Genomic DNA, 17,714 nt, shown 5'->3' with positions numbered 1-17,714 from the left:
TCCTCATCCCTTGGAAGTGGCGTCCGGCTTACAGGTAACTTTGAGGAGAGGAGATTCCTTTAGAGAAGTCAGGAGAGGCTGGAGCTGCTCCTGCTGCAGAGATGGAGCGCGAACCACCGTATATTGGCTTTTGTTTTAATAGCCTTTTAACCAACTTTGTTAATGGACTGAATGCAATTTAGATATGGAACTTGGCTAAAACGTAGCTTCAATTGGCTATTAAAATTTAAGAGCCAACTAAGATAGCTAATTACAAAAAAAGCTCCAGTGATAATGCTGAGCAGAATTAGTAATAGCAAATGACAGTCTGTCTAGTCTTATTCCCATAGGGAAAGAAACTCTTAACTGAGAAGTCAGCCAGACAATGCGCAGCAAACCTAATTGCATTACTGGTATTATGGCGTACAAATCTGGCAGCTCGCTGGGACAAAACAGGGAGTCAAGTCTGCCAAACGCGAGGCAGAAAGCAACTGACCCTCTTTTACATCCCAGTTATAGCAGGTTCCAAGAAATTTCAGTTTTATTCACAGTTGATGGGGGAGCGTTCCTTCCCGAGGAACCTCCCAGTCAAAGCCTAGCAGGGACCGAGGAGTGAGGATGATGGGAAACAGGCACCAAAAAGCAGCTCAGAAGGAACAGATCCTTCAGGACACAGAATCAGATTCCCCGTTAGATATGTAGTCTGAAAAAGACAACAGTAAACATCTGACTGCTAGAAAGTTGAGCTTGGGGGGTGCGGCGGCAGCGTTCCACTGCCTCGTTACAGACGCCCTCCTCACGGCCTCAGCTCAAGCGCGGGCGGCTCTCCTGTGAACATTTACCATGTGCGGTGGCCACTTTGAATCGGAGGTGCTGGAGTCTTTAACATTCCCTAGTCAAGTGTCTCCCTGCTGTGCCTGTAAATGTCAGTCCAGTTTTTGCACGGCTGTGCGCACAGATTAGAAACAGCAGGAGAGCTTGGGAGTATGACTACAATACCAGTCAGGACACTTGTCTTCGTGGCACTGCTCAAGTGATTCTTGGAATGCAGGACCCTGCTGTTTTCTAATATTTACACACAACTGGAGTCATCAGGAGCAGTAAATGCAGTCTAAAGGCGGCTTGCTTCTTTTGTTAGGGACTTTACATTCAAATAGGGATATCAACAATACCACCAAAAAAACCCCCACCGATTTATAAAGTTTCATACTCTGCTCTTCCCCCACCCAATTTTGCTGCTAAAAGACCAACCAGGTATTAGCGTGACTGTGCACTTAGCTCGACCCTCCCTTCGGAACATCATCTACGTGCATCATACAGTTCATTGGGAACAGCAGGGGTTCCAGATTCTTGACCTGAAATTGTGCTTGTGCCGGCTGGCTGTGGTTTCTCTGACCTCTGCAAGAACAGGCAGGGCCTTGGAAACCATTTTGATGTAATTTCAGCCACCTTTGCTTTCTCAACACTTTGCATGACATATCAAAGACTTATTTGTGGCCTGCAGCACCTGGAATACAGACTTCTCTTTCAAAAGCCTAGTTAGGAACTTTAAAAAAAGGCGGGGAGGGGGGGTCGGACCCATTGTGACTGCCTGTGTATCTTAAGAAATGTCTTAATGATCCTTCTTAAAATTATGAATTAAGGGTAAATTACAAGTTTGTCTTACGTTTTTAAACATCTGTGAAGGATTTCTGGGCTACAAATTTGAAGGGTGCTATACACCTTATTAAACTTATACAGTGATGTTTGTCAATTATTTCTCAATAAAACTGGAAAAAAAAAAACTTCAGGGGGGTGACAGGAGGCAGTGGGGTGTTACACAAGGACCAGATCACACACCTTTGCAACTACAAACAGATCAGGATGGGCACATTTCCCTAGTCAGATTGACTTAGCACCAAAATGTTCTGTAAGAGGTAATAAAATGAAGACAAAAAACAAAGTTCTTTTTTTTCGCGGGGTGGGGGAGTAAACTGCCCAGAACATAAAAGCCTTCTTAAGGATCTTAAAGGCACATTTTTCTCTCTAGAAAAGTTCAAGAAATAAACTGTTTCTCTCCTGGCCAGGCAACCTGATAGAATCAACATGTGCTTCTAACTGTAACTTGCCCGGTGACAGACTGCCCTGGAACTTCCCGGTGTAAGTTAATCAGTTGCTTTACTCCGACTTTTAAGTACACATTCCACCCTCGTGAAGAAAGTTTGAGAACGTGTGTAGGGGTATCTCTCACATTTGGAAGTTATACCAAGAAGGCCCACCATGAACCTCTGTACGATTTTTGTGTCAAGATCAGAAAGAATTTTAAATACAGCAATTTCTTAGTTATTAAATCAGCTGTAGCCCAGGTGTTAGATAAGGTGATCATTTACATAACTGTGATGACTTTTTGCTTCTAAGAGGTATCAGAAGCAGGACAACCTACAGGAAAATGGAAACAGATTTCAGGCTACTGTCCCGCCTCCTCCCCCCGACCCCCAAACCCTGGATTCATGCCTTCAAAACTCCTTCCTGCCTCTGAACTCCAGGCACAAAGATTATCTTAAAGATCATCTCCACTGGTAACTCAGACTGCTAACACATGTTGGATTTAACTAAATCAAAAACAGGAAAAGAGTTTTTTGAAGATCTTTTGCAATGGTTCATAAATAAAACTGTAATTTGCTCAATGGAGAAATTTTATAGGTAATTTCATGATGAGCCAAAACTACAAAAATCAGGAATATAACTCTTAAGTTGCAAAGTGCTACCACTATAATAAAAGAAAACTCGCCAGTGTATGAATAACATCCTTAGTACAGGGGAGAGTAAGCATTTTATTTGTAACACAGCACTCACGTGACAGAGCGGCTGAAGCCATCGGGTCAGCAGCACCGTCTTTCTCTAAAGACCCTTTTCCAGTATTAATTCTTCAGTGTGTCTTGTATTCTTTGTACCAGCAGAGCTTAATGAATGAGGGGCACATAGACTAACCTGCGGAACTTTAAAACACACACACAAACTTCACCAACGCAGCTATTACAACGAGGAAAAATTATGTAAGCATAAAATGGACCAAAACATAACACAGCCAGAGGACAAGAGCTGTGCTTTCGTGGTGGTGGTGAGATCATAAATGAATTTTTTTCTTTCATTTCGATTTCTGTTAATGTGGTTTGGGCAGTAAATAAGAATTAATAAGTAAAATGGCACTAATTAAATCAGCGTGGTGCTGGCATAAGAACAGACGACAGATCAATGAAATCAAACCGACAGTCCAGAAACAGACCCTGGTATAAGAACTTAATATGCAATAAAGCAGGCCTCACAACCCACCGTGGAGAGGGGGTGGGGAAGAGAATTATCTGACAACTGGTCCTGAAGCTACTGGTTAGCTCCCCCGAAAAGACTCCACTGTGACCCTTGCCCGACGGTGCACACACACCGAATTTTGTATGGATTAAAAATGCAGAAGCATTAAAACAAAAAATCTAGAAAAAGCCATGGTAAATATTTCTAATTTCAGGATGGGAAATATTTTAAAACAGTGGCAGGAACGGTAATGAAAAAGATCAACAGATTAAAGCCATAAACATTAGACCAACAAAAAATAAACTGGAAAAAGTCAGCAACAAACATGACAAAGGTTAAGATCATTACTATGCAACGAGTACAAACACATCAAAAAGAAAACAGAATGATTAGCTTACAGATAAAAAACTGCTCAGGTTCACTAGCAATTAAAAAAATTTACCTTACCAAATTATAAAAATTAGTAGGATGACAAAAATGCAAGTTGAGCACTGATTTACTTGGCAAAGTGTCAACTGACGAAGTTCTGCAAAGCGAGCTAATTAAATGCATCAATAATCTTCCACTTTCATAGTCTTTCACCCAATGGTTCCCTTTTGAAAATCTAAGGAAATATTTGCACATGTGGATGAAGACTTCTGTCCAATTTTATTCCAGAATATTGTTTATAATATCCCTACACTGAAAACTTAAATGTCCAATGTTACGAAGATGGTCATGAAAGTATCATAAACCCATAATAAAAGATATAGAAACATAAAAACTGTATTTATAAAGTATCTATAATAACATGGAACAATTTAATGTTAGCTTTCAAAAGCAAAACATAAAGCTTTACGTAAAGTATGATATTTAAAGATAAAAATGCATAGAAAAGGTTGGAAAAATGTTAGCAGCAGTCACCTGTGGGTGGTAGTAATATGGCTAGTTTGTCTTTTGATACTTTTCTGCCTAAATTCTAAGTTTTCTACAATGATCATGTATTATTAACATACCTCGATAACCAGAAGAACATAGAGCACCAAACACAGAACTTTAAAGGATAAACAAGCACATATGTACACACACAAATACATGTAATGTATCTGTATTTCCACCAGTAATTTACTGCTAAGCTACCCAGGTCTTGATGCACACATCTAAGCTGGTAACTCAAATAATTGGGGTTTTGTTGCTCTGGCCTGTTAGTGTTTGATTTATCTTAAAAGATCACTACTGAAGAACGCCAGAAACTACTTTACATCAGAGCTTAGACGGTTACCAAAGACTTAGCAGTTGCTTTCTAGAAAATGCAGAGGACACGCAGCTCTCACTGTGAAGGACAAGGGCTGGCGCAGCTGTGGGTCCTCGACAGACCAGGAAACCTCAGCTCACTAAGGATCTACGGAAGCGCAGGGAAGGCAGGCCGCGAGGCGGCCAGGAGCACATGTCAGTGTGGAAGCAGGACTGTGAAGGGACGACAGGGAACAGCAAAAGCCACTGGGCGCAGGAGACAGACAGCAATGACAATACACGACAAAAACAGTAAGCACAGAACTGAAAGGGCAAGGAGAAAAGCCCAACTCCCAATGGCAAGGAAGCTATTTCACCACTTTTAAACGAAGGGGGAAAGGAGAACCAGAGGAAGGTGGGGAACAGAAGAACAGCACAAGGGCGCACAGCTGACGCATCAAACTGGCTACGAAGGCTACCAGTTCTCCTTTCCGCAGCCCTGCCAGTAGAGAAACGTTCGAGAAAGTGCCAGCACTTGTTAAAAACAATATGTGAGGAAATATCTGTTTTCTTAATATTTAACCAACAGGTTTTGCTATGTTTTTGTGTTTTGAAAAATAAAAAAAGGCTAAGGCATATACACAAAAACACACCACACACATTTTATCCTATTTTAAGCGTCAATGTGTTTGAAACAGAATTTGAGAGTTGATTTAGGTGTAACAAATAAGCTTGGGACCGTAACACTGATGAGCACGAAAATCCAACGTTCCACAGGAAACAGGAGGCGGCTCTGCCCCAAATCTAGTTCTCTATTCCATAAAGACACAGAGCCCTAGAACCTCAGGAGGCATTTAAAAAATTAACCTTTAGAGAAAGTCGGCAGATCTGCTTTGCATTTTTCAATGTCTGACCACAGCAGTGATCCAGGCCTCAAGTGACAACTGACCATCCACATCAGAGAGCCGAAACTTAGCCCATGTGACGGTTCAGAGCTGCTCAAACGCGGCGCAACCTCGACAACTTCTGATAGTCTACATCCACCTGTACTATTATTCGCTTAATATTTTCTTCAAATCAACTAGTTTTTTAAAAACTGAAATATCTACTTGAGGCTTCTCCTAAGCAGTGGGGAAATCACCAGTTTAACGTGCTATTTATTGTGTGAATCCACAGTAAAAGAACGCTTAAATATTTAAATAAAAGCGTATCTACACCCTGTCTAAAAACACTGTGCAGGTTACAGTGGTAAGGTGTGCCACCCGCAGAAAATACAATCCAACCCCAATTTCTCTAACAAAGTAAATCTTTAAATTGTTCACGTTGAAATTCCAAGATTTTGTTCCCAAGGTAACCATAAACAGTCCACATCTTAAAATTTCTAATCACTAAAACTCTAAAATGCTTGGTTAACTGTACACATATTATATGCTACAAAAAAAAAACTGGTAAGAAAAATAATCTCCTGTGAATGAACGATAAGCCATATATATATATTTATTTGACACGATATCCTTAAAGGAAACCAGTCTATAAAATCTTTGATCATGCCACCACTGGATTTAACTGCCTGATTTCTTACCATACAGTTTACATACTTACATAATTCTCATATAATCTTTCAAATACATATATTTCATCTCTCACAGATGTACTTACTGCTCCATTTTTTTCCTTCATAATCTTTTCCCATCTTTGTACTCCTCATTTCATACAGCAGGTACTTAATAAATGCTTGCGGCATTGAATAAAGTCAATACAAACCAAATCTTATGGCCACAAAAAATTGTGTATTTGTATTAAGCAAAAGGAGACCTTTATTTTAAGTTGTGTGTTTCCTTAAAAGTAAGGATTTTGCCAGATTGTATACACTCTGGAAAATATACAATGATTAGAAAAGTGCATGTCATAGTAATTTTCCTTACATGTACTCCAGAACCTCAAACACACAAAGCATGGAACAGCTTACAGGGTATAACCTTAAGACTGCAAACTTTTATAAATTAGGCTTTAATAAAATGTACAAAGTATTTTAATTTAAAAAGTTTGTTTTTCAAAGACATAGGTACTTTACTGCTATCTCCCTCCCAACAAGACTCACATGAAAAGAAGACACTTAATAAAGAAAAAGAGGAAAAGGTCAAATGAAAGGAAGAAAAGAAAAACTGGTTCACAGCATTTGATTTACTTCTGGACTCTCTTTCTGGTTTTCGAACCTTGAAGAGAAAACAAAAAAGATTTACATCATTAATCACTAATTTATAAAAGCAAAAGAACAGAAATGTAACTATTTCCATACATGGCTATTAATATTTAAAAATCTAATTGACTATGATGATTTGTGGAGATGAAATTCATAACAAAGTTGTAACTGTTAATATCCTGAAAATCTCAGGAAATTGTGTCAACTTTTTAGTTTTGTCAAAACATACGCTAACCAAGTCTACATTCCAGTTTGAAGTTGTATCAGAACGCTTTCAATGTTAAAACATATCCCATTTTACACTGGTACTGAAACACTTCCCCCCAAATTCTTCTTACACAGTTTACAACACTGACTCCTAATGTAAACTATAGCAACAGGACAGTACTCTTTGGGGGCAGCACTGAGGTTCTACATATTACAAAAACCAAGGAATTTTATTCTAAATGTGTTGCTTTTTAAAGCCTGTCCCCTCTACCCTTTAGGTAGGAGGGCTGGGTGATTCCAAAATGCAAAGTCCTTTCCACTAGGAATTAAACAGACGCCAGCTGAGTGCCCTTCTAGAAAAGGGTCACATCTGAACTGTCTACTTTATGGCAGTTCCTCCCCAACTGTTCCTGGGCTGGAAGAAGCCAGCGCTTTTTTACCGGGGGCATGAGGATCCCACCTCACCAAGAGACTCCGTCCCCAGCTCCCACCCCCAGCCCACCTCCACCTCCAGCACAGCAAGGCAGAGGGACAAGCTGAAGGCCGATCCCAGCTGCCTGTGCTGTGCTGGCAAGAGGCGTGCCTCCCACGCCCGGGCTGCCCTCTGCCAGGAAGGAGCAACAGCGTCGGGCTGAGGGCAGCGCACAGCCCACAATTCATCAACGAACACACCGAGCAACAAGAACGAGAGATCAATACTTCTTTTCTGAAACATACAAGACATTTTTTGAATCTGGGACAAAATATCTACCACACATGCTGAATTATAAACAGTTTCTAAAGGTTTTCCGATTATAGGTTTATTTAGTTACCTAATTGGAAGACTGGTCTGTTTTTCATTTTTCCAAGTTCTAATTTTTATTCAATTGTTCAATTCACGCAAACTTCAAACTTACACGAGTACTTTTTTTCTCAGTCACTATAGCTGGTTTAAACTTCTGAGCTTTTTCTTCAATTTTTGAGATAGCCTTCTTTTAAAAATATTCCATGGTAGATTTTTAAATTTTTACTTCAACAATTTTGAAATTAATTTTGCACAGACAACTGAGAACGTTGTGATTGTGAGATTGGCATAACGAGTATCACAATCCCTTTCAATAAATTTTGAGTCTACAGTCGCATGACAGAGGACACGGAAGTTAACAATTTTCACTATATTCAAGTAGTAGTATTCTCATTAATGTCCTCATTTGACATTTTACTCTTAGATTAAATACTATTGCTGCTTATCCCCAACCTAGATTTAAAGTTTCTCATTGCAACTGAAATGCCATCACTGCCTGGAATTTATTATACAGTCAATTTTATGCAACTTAAGAGACTTTGCTCCCAGTATCAATCCAGTATTTTTCCCAATAATCAATTCTGACTGTTGCAAAAAAAAACTATTACTCTTCTCATCTCTTTAAAATATACACTCATTTTCATAATTCTTTACTGCTAGTAAAAGGTCCAATCATAACTAACGTATAAAATTTAGCATTTGAAACATGAAATATACAAGGTGGGATGCCCTTCTATGGGTTTATAACGCAGAAAGGAAAAACAAGTGGGGAGTTTCTTTGTAGGGCGCCTTAAAAACATCTCTTTCTCGATTAGACCACAGATATTCAAGGGGTTTCATGCTTTCCCCAAAGAATTCTCAAGAATGGTCCAAAATCCAAGGTACTTCAAAAATAACACCAGCAAAAGCAGGTTGTTGAGTTCTGTCCATTTTTTGAACAGTAGGGACAATGTACACCAGCCATAAATATCATGGCTATATTAACTAATTTTTAGTATAATTCTCAAATATTGGCATGATTTTGAAATGCCAGAATATGCATGGTTTTTAAAGGTTTATCATTTTTGTGGGGGAAAAAATTACCTGCAGTAAATTACCAAATTTTCTCAATTGGTAAAAATTATGCCTTGCATAAAAATAAAAGGATTAGAGGCCTCTGTTCTTCTTGAAAACCACCCTGTCACCCCCTCTCTTTCTTTGAGAAAACCTACACAATACACATTTTGAAAGCTTTCAGAATGTGTTCTTACACAATAGACCCCCAGCTAGTCAAAATGAGTTTAGGTGTATCAAGAAAATTATACACGTTTTTAAAATGGTCTAAATAGATATTAAAGGAAAGTTGCTCCCATTTTGCTAGGCACAGCATTCTGAAAGATCACACAGTGAGAAAAATCTCTTACCATATTGTAAACCATAAATTGTGTTTGAAAATAAAATTGTTAATGAAGAAACTGACATTTCTAAAGCAGCTGTTAGAGGTAACCATTCTGAAACACGTTTATGACACAAAATCTTAAAGCTCTAAAACACAGAACTCACTGAATTGTATTATATATTTCTTTAAAAAAAATTCAAATGTAATAATGTGCCTTCTCCCTCAAGTTACTTTAAGTTGATGAATACAAATACATATATTTTCATGAACCCTTGGCTTGCTTTTTTTTTTCTTGTTTGATAGAAGCAGTAACATTTTACCATCACAAGCAATATTTCTCTCATTTATGAATATTCAGATAGTAAAATACCTTAACTAGCCTTATGCTTTAGGGGGAAAGAAAAGAATTAGAATAGGAAAAATCAGCATTTAATTAAAGCAATTCAGAGTTTATCTGAATAAAAAGAGAATTTGATTATTTGTTACCTTTTTTTAATATTAAAAAAATCTAGACTGTTCTCCTTAAATTAATGGTGGGGTCTACTCTCTTCTTTTGTCAATAAATAAAACAAAAATACTAATGTATTTTCTCACAATAAAAGCCATCAGTATAAGGACCTTAAATTAAAATGTTAGACATAAAAAACATTTTTCATAATTACAGGCGAATTTAAAATCATTTATGTATCAAAACAAGTACCTCTGATGCTCATTATGAAAGTTCAGTCAACAGTGACCTCTAGGCAGTGAAGAGAGGCCTGAGTCTTCCCAGGCGCGGCTGGGAATTCGCTCCGGTCCAAAGGGGTGTCAACCTTTCTGTAACAACGCAGGCGCTTCCCTAAACTGAAATTGCCCGTTTTTAAATTTAAGGGATTTTTTTTTTTAAGTAAGAATATCACTCTATCTTTATAAATGCTCCTTAACGTTGCTCCCACCCCCCGTCACAGTTGCTGCTGCTAGCCTCTGGCCGAGACATGCTTCGACGTACTGCTGCGTGGGACGCCTCACTCCCTAATAACAAAGTGAACAAGGCAGGGGAGCGGGGGAACAGGAGGGAATGGAAGATGACGGCACAGAAGTGAGAGGGACTATTTTAAAGCCTTTGGCTTCCAGAGCGAAGCTGTACACTCCCTCTTCAGATAGGCCAAGTTTTCTCTCGGGTATATTTCAGATAAACCTAAGGATATATTGTCCATAATACATAATGAAGAAAATGTTAATAAAATCAGGGTGAAGACGATTTTCTTTGAAAGTCAATTTTTGCCTTCCACAAACACGTGCCGTGCCGCTGTCAAAGGGAAGGTAAAAATCCATCACTGGCCTGACTCAATAAGGCACTTACCCTTTAGTGAAATTTCTACCAAAAAAAAAGCCTTTTTTGTTAGAAATCAGAAACATTTCAGGACCAATTAGCTAATTAACAAACAAAAGGCAGGTAAGAGAGAAATCTGGGGGGTGGGGGATGGTACTGTAGACAGCAGAGTCTCTCTTCACTGAGGCCAGTAAACCAGCTCTCACGCAACCCGGAATGCATTTTTCCTTCACTGGGCCCCACGGGAGTGCCTGCACACTGCAGACCGGCCACTTACTAACCGGACCAAAGTCCCGCCTAGTCTTGCCCTCTGCAGATGCCGCCCTAGCTAACGTCGTTCTGGATCTACTCCACACTGAAGTGCCTTCAGCACCAGTTTATGAGTCACCGAAGAGATGACTTTATCCCTTGCTTTTTGCTTCAACAACTTTGAAAAGTGATGATTCAAGGCTTTAAAACCTTACACCCCTACTTGCGGAGAGAGAAGAAGAGATGGCAGACTTGGTGGGGAACAACCAGGAGGATGGGCAAGTGGGGCTGGGCAGCTGCGGTAAGTCCTGCACGAACACTGACTCCTGACCTCACTCACACGCCCAGAGTCGAGGGGGTCAGTGTGAGGAAACCGGCAGACAGTGGCCTGAGAGGTGAGAGTTCCGGTCTCCACATCTAACCTTTTCACAACAGCTCTGCCACTTAAATGCTCCGTGTCTTGGGCTGCATATCTGCAAAATGAGAGGAAATTCTGGTCCCAGCTTCACGACTGTTGTGAGCACTAAGTAACACAATGTGTGAACAGAAGACATTGTGATATGTACTGTACAAATGTAAGACCTTCTTCTATGTTTTTTCAGTTATAACATCAGAATGTTATGACGCAAACAGTTAACTCCTTATTTAGTGGGAGGAAATGAAATTTGCCTTTATATAAGAAAACAGCTAACAGGCAAGACTGTTCACTTACGGGTTTGTGTGGCCTCTTCTGTCCGTGTATCTGAGCACTCCATATCTTCAACACTAGATTCCGTGCTTTCCTCAATTTCTTTCTTTCTCTTCTTACATATAAAAATTTTAAAAAAGAGAGATGGCGGGATGGTCAAATAAGCAAATATATAAACTTACCAAATAGTAGTATATGTATGAATCTACACAGGTCTGGGTGTGTCAAAACAACTTCAGGGCGGGCGTCACAGACAGAAAGAGGTGGGGGGTGAGAGAAGACGGAATTGAGGGGACCTCCCATTACAGTCAGCTGGGAGGTGGGCATATCTGTTATACCCATCTCTAGCCTTTCACGCTTCATACAGTTTATCATTGAAAGCCGTGTTCTAATCATCAGGACTGATTACACAGAAACTCTCTTTTAAAGCAAAGCGTTTTACACATTTGGGATTATGGCTCAGGCCAGTGATCCCACTTTTATATGTGTACGGGAGCAGTATGCCTGACTGACATATTGTATCAGTGGTTATACCCTATAAATTGGTGAAAATTCGATTCATCAATCAATAGTGGCAAACTTCCAGTAAATGTTTTTATAACATAAAGATTAAAAGAGCCACAAACCTTACTGTTAAGGAAGAGTCTTAAAAGTACTCAGCTCTCCTAAGATCTCAAAAACAGGCTGGATTTTCCACCGCTCTCTCAGGCCTGTCCTATTTTCTATGTATTTTTCTAGCTGTGTTACTTAGGAATTAATACCTATATTCTGTCCCACTCATTCTTCCCAAATGTTCATTCAATTTCTTTTTATTATTTTCTATCACTACAACATTTCTAAGTAGTTCAGTCCTGTGTAAAGTTTTTCTGAAAATACTTAACACCTCTGTAGGTATAACTCTAAAAGGACATAAGTAATAAATTTAAAGCTTTATATTTTTCATAAACTTTATCCCATTTAAATGTGTCACAATCCACATAAGAACCCATAGCTTCTCTAGGTTGACTAAAGTAAGTTTGTGGCATTTAGGAAACCATCTGATCCTTCCCACATTTCACGGATGCAGGATGCATCAGGATGTCCTCGTTTATACTCTCTAACAATTAATATTAAGTGTAACTCTGCCTGAGAATTTTCCTCGCTTCGGCCATCTTGTGTGCGGCTACAGAAGGTGTAAGGCCTGCTGGCAGCGCGCTGCTCTCTTCCCTAACAGCCACCGTGGGTTCTGCTCTAAAGAGAACTACACAGGAAGGCTCAACTCTATTCAAGCCGCATTATCTGAAAACCTCCGAGCAGTCAGGACTGTTATTATCTAGGTATCACAATTAATCCCACTGGTTCAAAATATTCTTAAGGTAGCTGTGGAAAGATCAGAACTCAGAGATACCCACCATGTTCCTAAAGGAAATGCTTCACATATACAAAAATAACATCTTGACTTAAGAAACTTTAAAAGGCATTCATTTAGCGGATTTGTACGTGGAGGTACTGCTTCTCAAAAATAGCTGTAAGAGTGGCAGTAACTTCATGTAACTGATGAGAGAAGGGGAGAGTGCCTTACATCTTTCTTTTCCAAAGTGTTGCTTCATGATTACCATCTAAACCCTGCTGGGCTGAACAGATTGGTTCGATAATTACATACAATAACTGCAGTGGGCAGGTAACCCTCAGCTGGCACGGGGCAGCTCCCCTGTGAGAACTTCCATATGCAAACTGCACTGATGGAGTGCATTAGGTACATCTTTCCTGCCGGTACACAGGCCTGATTAACGCCAGCCAAGACTCCAAGGTTAGCATGTCAGCAGATTTGTGATGCATTAGGCAGGAATAAACACAGACACTTTTGTTCGTTCGGACCAAAATCAAGGAGGAATATTTCAGTACTATATTGCTTTCCATATAGGAGAGGATGCATTTTTCAGTTTTAGGAGGGCAGATTTCTAAATGCTCATTATAAAGGGAGCTTTCCAATACATTCTACCCAAGAACCTAGTGCATTCATCTTGTTTTCAAGCTTATTTAATAAAAAAAAAAAAAGCTTTCTTAATCTCCGTGCAGGTAAATTACATAGGAATGAAAAGCAGACAGTATTCAACCAACAAAAGAAGACCTGTGTTTTAAGCAGTAAACACTGGGTAAAGCGCTGAATTTCATTAAACCACATTTCGGTTGGGTATCTCTTGCCCAGCTTTTCTGACAATGTATACAATTTGGATAAAAGGGCCAATGGTCTACAGACTAAGAAATGAGTAAAAACAACAACAACAAACCCTGCCAGCTTAATAGTATTTAAGTATGTTATTTGTTTATAACGCAATGAGTAAAATTCCAAACAACTTGCTGCCAGTTTCTTTCTCCCGATTATCTCCAAACACTTCACTTCGTTATTTGGCATCTAAGGCTTCAGACGGTGCACATTTTGCTTCTCTCTGAAGAGAAAATGGCTTCACAAAGTGTGCTAATCTCTGACTTTTCTCGTATTCCATACCAAGTCTCACAGGCGCCTTTATTTGCCTTTATAAATGAAACAAAAATACTGTACAACACAAGAACTTACAGACTTAGGGTAGAGTTTTCTTTGAATTCAACATGGCTGAATTATCTTTTAAAAATTAAGTTTATTTCACAGGGCTTTAGTGTGTATATATTACACACTGTATATTTGAAGTGCTCAGATATGCTGGTGTAAAATTTAGTTAATTAGCAGCTTCTCACTTCTAATTTAGAAACAGGAAGACAAATCAGCTAGATGCATTTGGACTGATAATTTCCTAATAACCTAAATACTGATGGGAGACTAGTTATAGATGTAAAACTGTTTTAATTGAAAAGAGAATACAAATCAGAGACAAAAACCATAGACCAATTCTTTGCATTCTAACTCAAATGTCAAAGATCATCCCTAGATGCTTTCAACAGCCTCTAAAAGCCAATCAGATTCACTGGCATATCAAAGGAGCTGAGTACTCAAGGACTGTTGTTGGGTTTTGCCCCCTTATTACAAAAATCATAAATGTTTATTATAGAGACTTACAATAGACAGTCTAAAACTTTTAAACGTTTGGGATTGCACATGTGTCAAAGGACAAAGAACTCTCAACACAAATATAAGACTGCAAAACTCACGTAGTCTTATTTTACTCATTTAATTAAGGCCACTTGAAATTCTCATGCAATGTATACATGTTATAAATTACTATTATATTCCTTAATAGTAACCCCAAATAGAACACATTACTCAGTGAGGACTAAAAGGAACAAGACAGGACACATCTTCCATGGAGGCAAAGCAAGTGCCTGTGTTACGCCACAATGTTTCCCAAACCAGTGGGTTTTAGTTAAAGTTCACTACGCACACAGACAGCCTCCTGAGGCTGAGAGAAGACAGCTAGGAGAAGCTGCTCCGTGTCTGCTGGCAGCAGTGAGAAGTCAAGAACTCGGAGCTCTTGGTTCTTACCACAGTTTCCTTCCACAGAACCACACTTAACGTGTCCCTTCCTGCAGAGTCAGCCCGTGCCCCCCCCCGCATCCCTCCCACCTTGCTCAAACTAAAGAGGCAGGTATTTATAAAGATACACATTTCAATGAAAATGTGTGTACTAGTGAGGAATTAAATGATCTCAAGCCAAACATGAACAAGTTTTTTACAAAATAAATTAGGCTACATTACAGTTCTTATTAAAAACAGACTGCCTGACCTCCTCTCAACAAAGCTATGTCCACAAAACACCTAACTGCTAAACACAGCTAGAAAATGGCAGACCTAGGCTGCCCTGGCACTCGGAAGTCCTCTGCTTCGCGGCAATTCCTGATGGTTTTTTTAGTATCAATCAGTAGCTTCAGGAGAAAAAGTTAACTTCAAACTAATTAATTTGATTTATATTATTTCTAATATAAGTAAGAGAGCTAAATTTTGAAGCCTTTATTTCACAGTAATTATCACCTTATCTTTTTTGCAAAACCAACTTTTACCAATTCCCCATCATTTACTATTCAGAACAACCTATTTTAACACACATACTCACCAAGTGAAATGTAAGCCTGTCTTCATTCACATCTGCCCAATACACTCTATTTCATAAGCTGAACTTTTAAAGATGTATGATCTTAGTTCAAAAGATGTTATAAGATTCAAATGAAAACAGTTATATTCTCGACATCAAGAAACAAGAGAGACTTAAGAAAATTTAAATAATCACGGAAACAACAGCATTAACAATAATACTGCAGTTAATGTTTACTGATTACTTGTTATGTGTCCAGCACTGCTCTAAGCACTTTATAAATCTAATTTAATCCACAAAACAATCTTATAAGCAAGACAGATATATTATTATTTCCACAGAAAGACAGCTTTAGTGGGGAGGGTATAGCTCAAGTAGCAGAGCGCATGCTTAGCATGCAAAGGCCCTGAGTTCAGTCCCCAGTACCTCCTCTAAAAAGTAAAATAAATAAACCTAATTCCCTCCCCCCTCAAAAAAGTAAAAAAAATAAAAAATAAAAGAACTTTAAAAAAATTCATCTCTTATTAAAAAGAAATTCACTAAATGTTTAACTTAATTCCTAAAAACTAATCATGATACCAAAGAAAAATAGAATCTTGGCCTAATAACTGTCCTTTGAGATCTAAGTTTTGAACACATCTTATAAGCATATCCTTTTGTTATGTCAAAAAATAAATCCCCGGGGCACCATTCAAGGCATTTATATGATGCCAAACTTCCTTCTATATCTCTTACAGCAAAGACCAAAAAAATGGCATGTGTGAATAACTGCCCAAATATACAAACTGGTCATATGGCTGATAAATGCTATTATTTAAAATCTCTTAGATTTAAATGCACCAAATCTCCTTTGTCTACTTGCAAAAGGGCTGCCTTCCACATAGAAGCTGGACTTCAGATACTCAGATTTTGGTCTGCAGTGGTTCTCAACTATATGAGCACAATGCAGTCACCTAGGAAATTTTTTAAAGATCCTGAGGCCCAGGTCCATCCCCATAGCTTTTAATTTATTTGGCCTGGGGTGCAACCCAAGCAGTAAGATTTTTAAAAGCTCCTAGGTGATTTCAGTACACAGCCAAGTATGCCACCCCCGTCCTTCATCTGCAGTAGAATCACCTGAGGCACCTGTGGTACAGTGCCCTCCCAGACGAGACAAACATAGTGGAGAAGCAGGGATTCCTGATACCCAAAAAAATGAGCTATCTGGCCAAAGGTCTCTCATCCTCTGAATGCACAGAAATCAACCACAGGCAATGAAAACTACATTAAACTAACAGGTAAACAAGCATTCCAATTTTGGCAGAGGAAATAATAAAAATGAAAATTAGCCAATCAACAAAAAATATGAACAAATAAAGACCACCAAAATCTAAGGAAAATCACAGAATCAAAAAAGGAAGACACTAAACTCAAACAGAAGAACTAATCTCTTTGCCAAAAGTTAACAGGAAAAAGTTATTATAATTATTATTCCCAAAAAGGTTTAAGAGGCTGTCACATCAATAAAATAAGAATAAGCTGACATAGAAATGAGATAACATTTCTTTTAAAACATGACTGAAAAATAGAACAGATGAAACTAGTGAGCTTGAAGAAGCCCACAGACCCAAGTGTTAAGGACAAAGAAAGAAAATCTGGTGGATGATTTAGGAGACACAAAGAAGAGACGCTCGATTATTAAGTTCCCAGATTCACGGAGTAAATTCCCAAAGGAAAGAATGGAAACAGATGGAAATGAAATACATACATAAAGGATAAATTTTTCAATGGGCATTAAATATTCAGATGAAAAGGGTCCACATCAAATACTGAGAAGGATGAATGAGGTTTAAAAAACAAACAAAACAAAACAAAACAAAACAAAACAAAACAAAAAACCACACACACACCTACACTTATCGGGAAATCAGAATCCCAAAGATAAAGAAAAAAGCAAGAAGCTTCAAGAGTGGAAAGCATGTAACTCTAACAAGAAATAAAAATTAACACAACTGGATGCTAGAAGACAACAGAGTCATGATTTTAAAACTCTCCATACGGCTAAATTATTCTTCAACTAGAGCAAAATATAAACTGATTTGGGTTTTCCAAAATTCAAAATTTTACCATTCATGAACCCTCTTTAAAAAAATTACTTGGGCATACTTTGAAAAATGAATCCAAGAAAAAAAAAAACATGGACCCAAGAAAAAAGTGGTAACAACAACAACAAAAAATCAGTTAAGACTCATGATTAATTCTAAAGAACTAATGACAGGGGGGTGGAGGGTGGGAAGGGATAGACTGGGATTTCAAAATTGTACACTAGATAAACAAGATTACACTGTATAGCACAGGGAAATATACGCAAAATGTTATGATAACTCACAGAGAAAAAAATGTGACAATGAGTGTGTATATGTCTATTAAT

The 17,714-nt window shown here is 38.5% G+C and overlaps 1 protein-coding gene across 6 annotated transcripts in view; it reads right to left on the bottom strand.

Moving 5' to 3' along the window:
- Positions 1–6,265: 6,265 nt before the first annotated feature.
- The window catches only part of VRK1 (VRK serine/threonine kinase 1), an 80,167-nt gene continuing 68,718 nt past the window's right edge, over positions 6,266–17,714 (bottom strand). For 4 of the 6 annotated variants that reach the window (XM_006213898.3, XM_072963677.1, XM_072963681.1 and 1 more), the window contains 2 exons: positions 11,325–11,415; positions 6,266–6,695 (listed from right to left, as the gene is read on the bottom strand). In XM_006213898.3, the coding sequence (XP_006213960.1) occupies positions 6,664–6,695; positions 11,325–11,415 (123 nt within the window). In that variant the 3' untranslated portion in view covers positions 6,266–6,663. The remainder of the gene's footprint in view (positions 6,696–11,324; positions 11,416–17,714) is intronic. The other 2 variants (XM_031679384.2, XM_072963678.1) reach the window with 1 other exon arrangement.

Source organism: Vicugna pacos, chromosome 6 (genome assembly GCF_048564905.1).
Source record: "Vicugna pacos chromosome 6, VicPac4, whole genome shotgun sequence".
NCBI classification, from domain to species: Eukaryota; Metazoa; Chordata; class Mammalia; order Artiodactyla; family Camelidae; genus Vicugna; species Vicugna pacos.
Note: the sequence above shows the minus strand (reverse complement) of the source record. Positions and strands in the feature narration are given on the sequence as shown.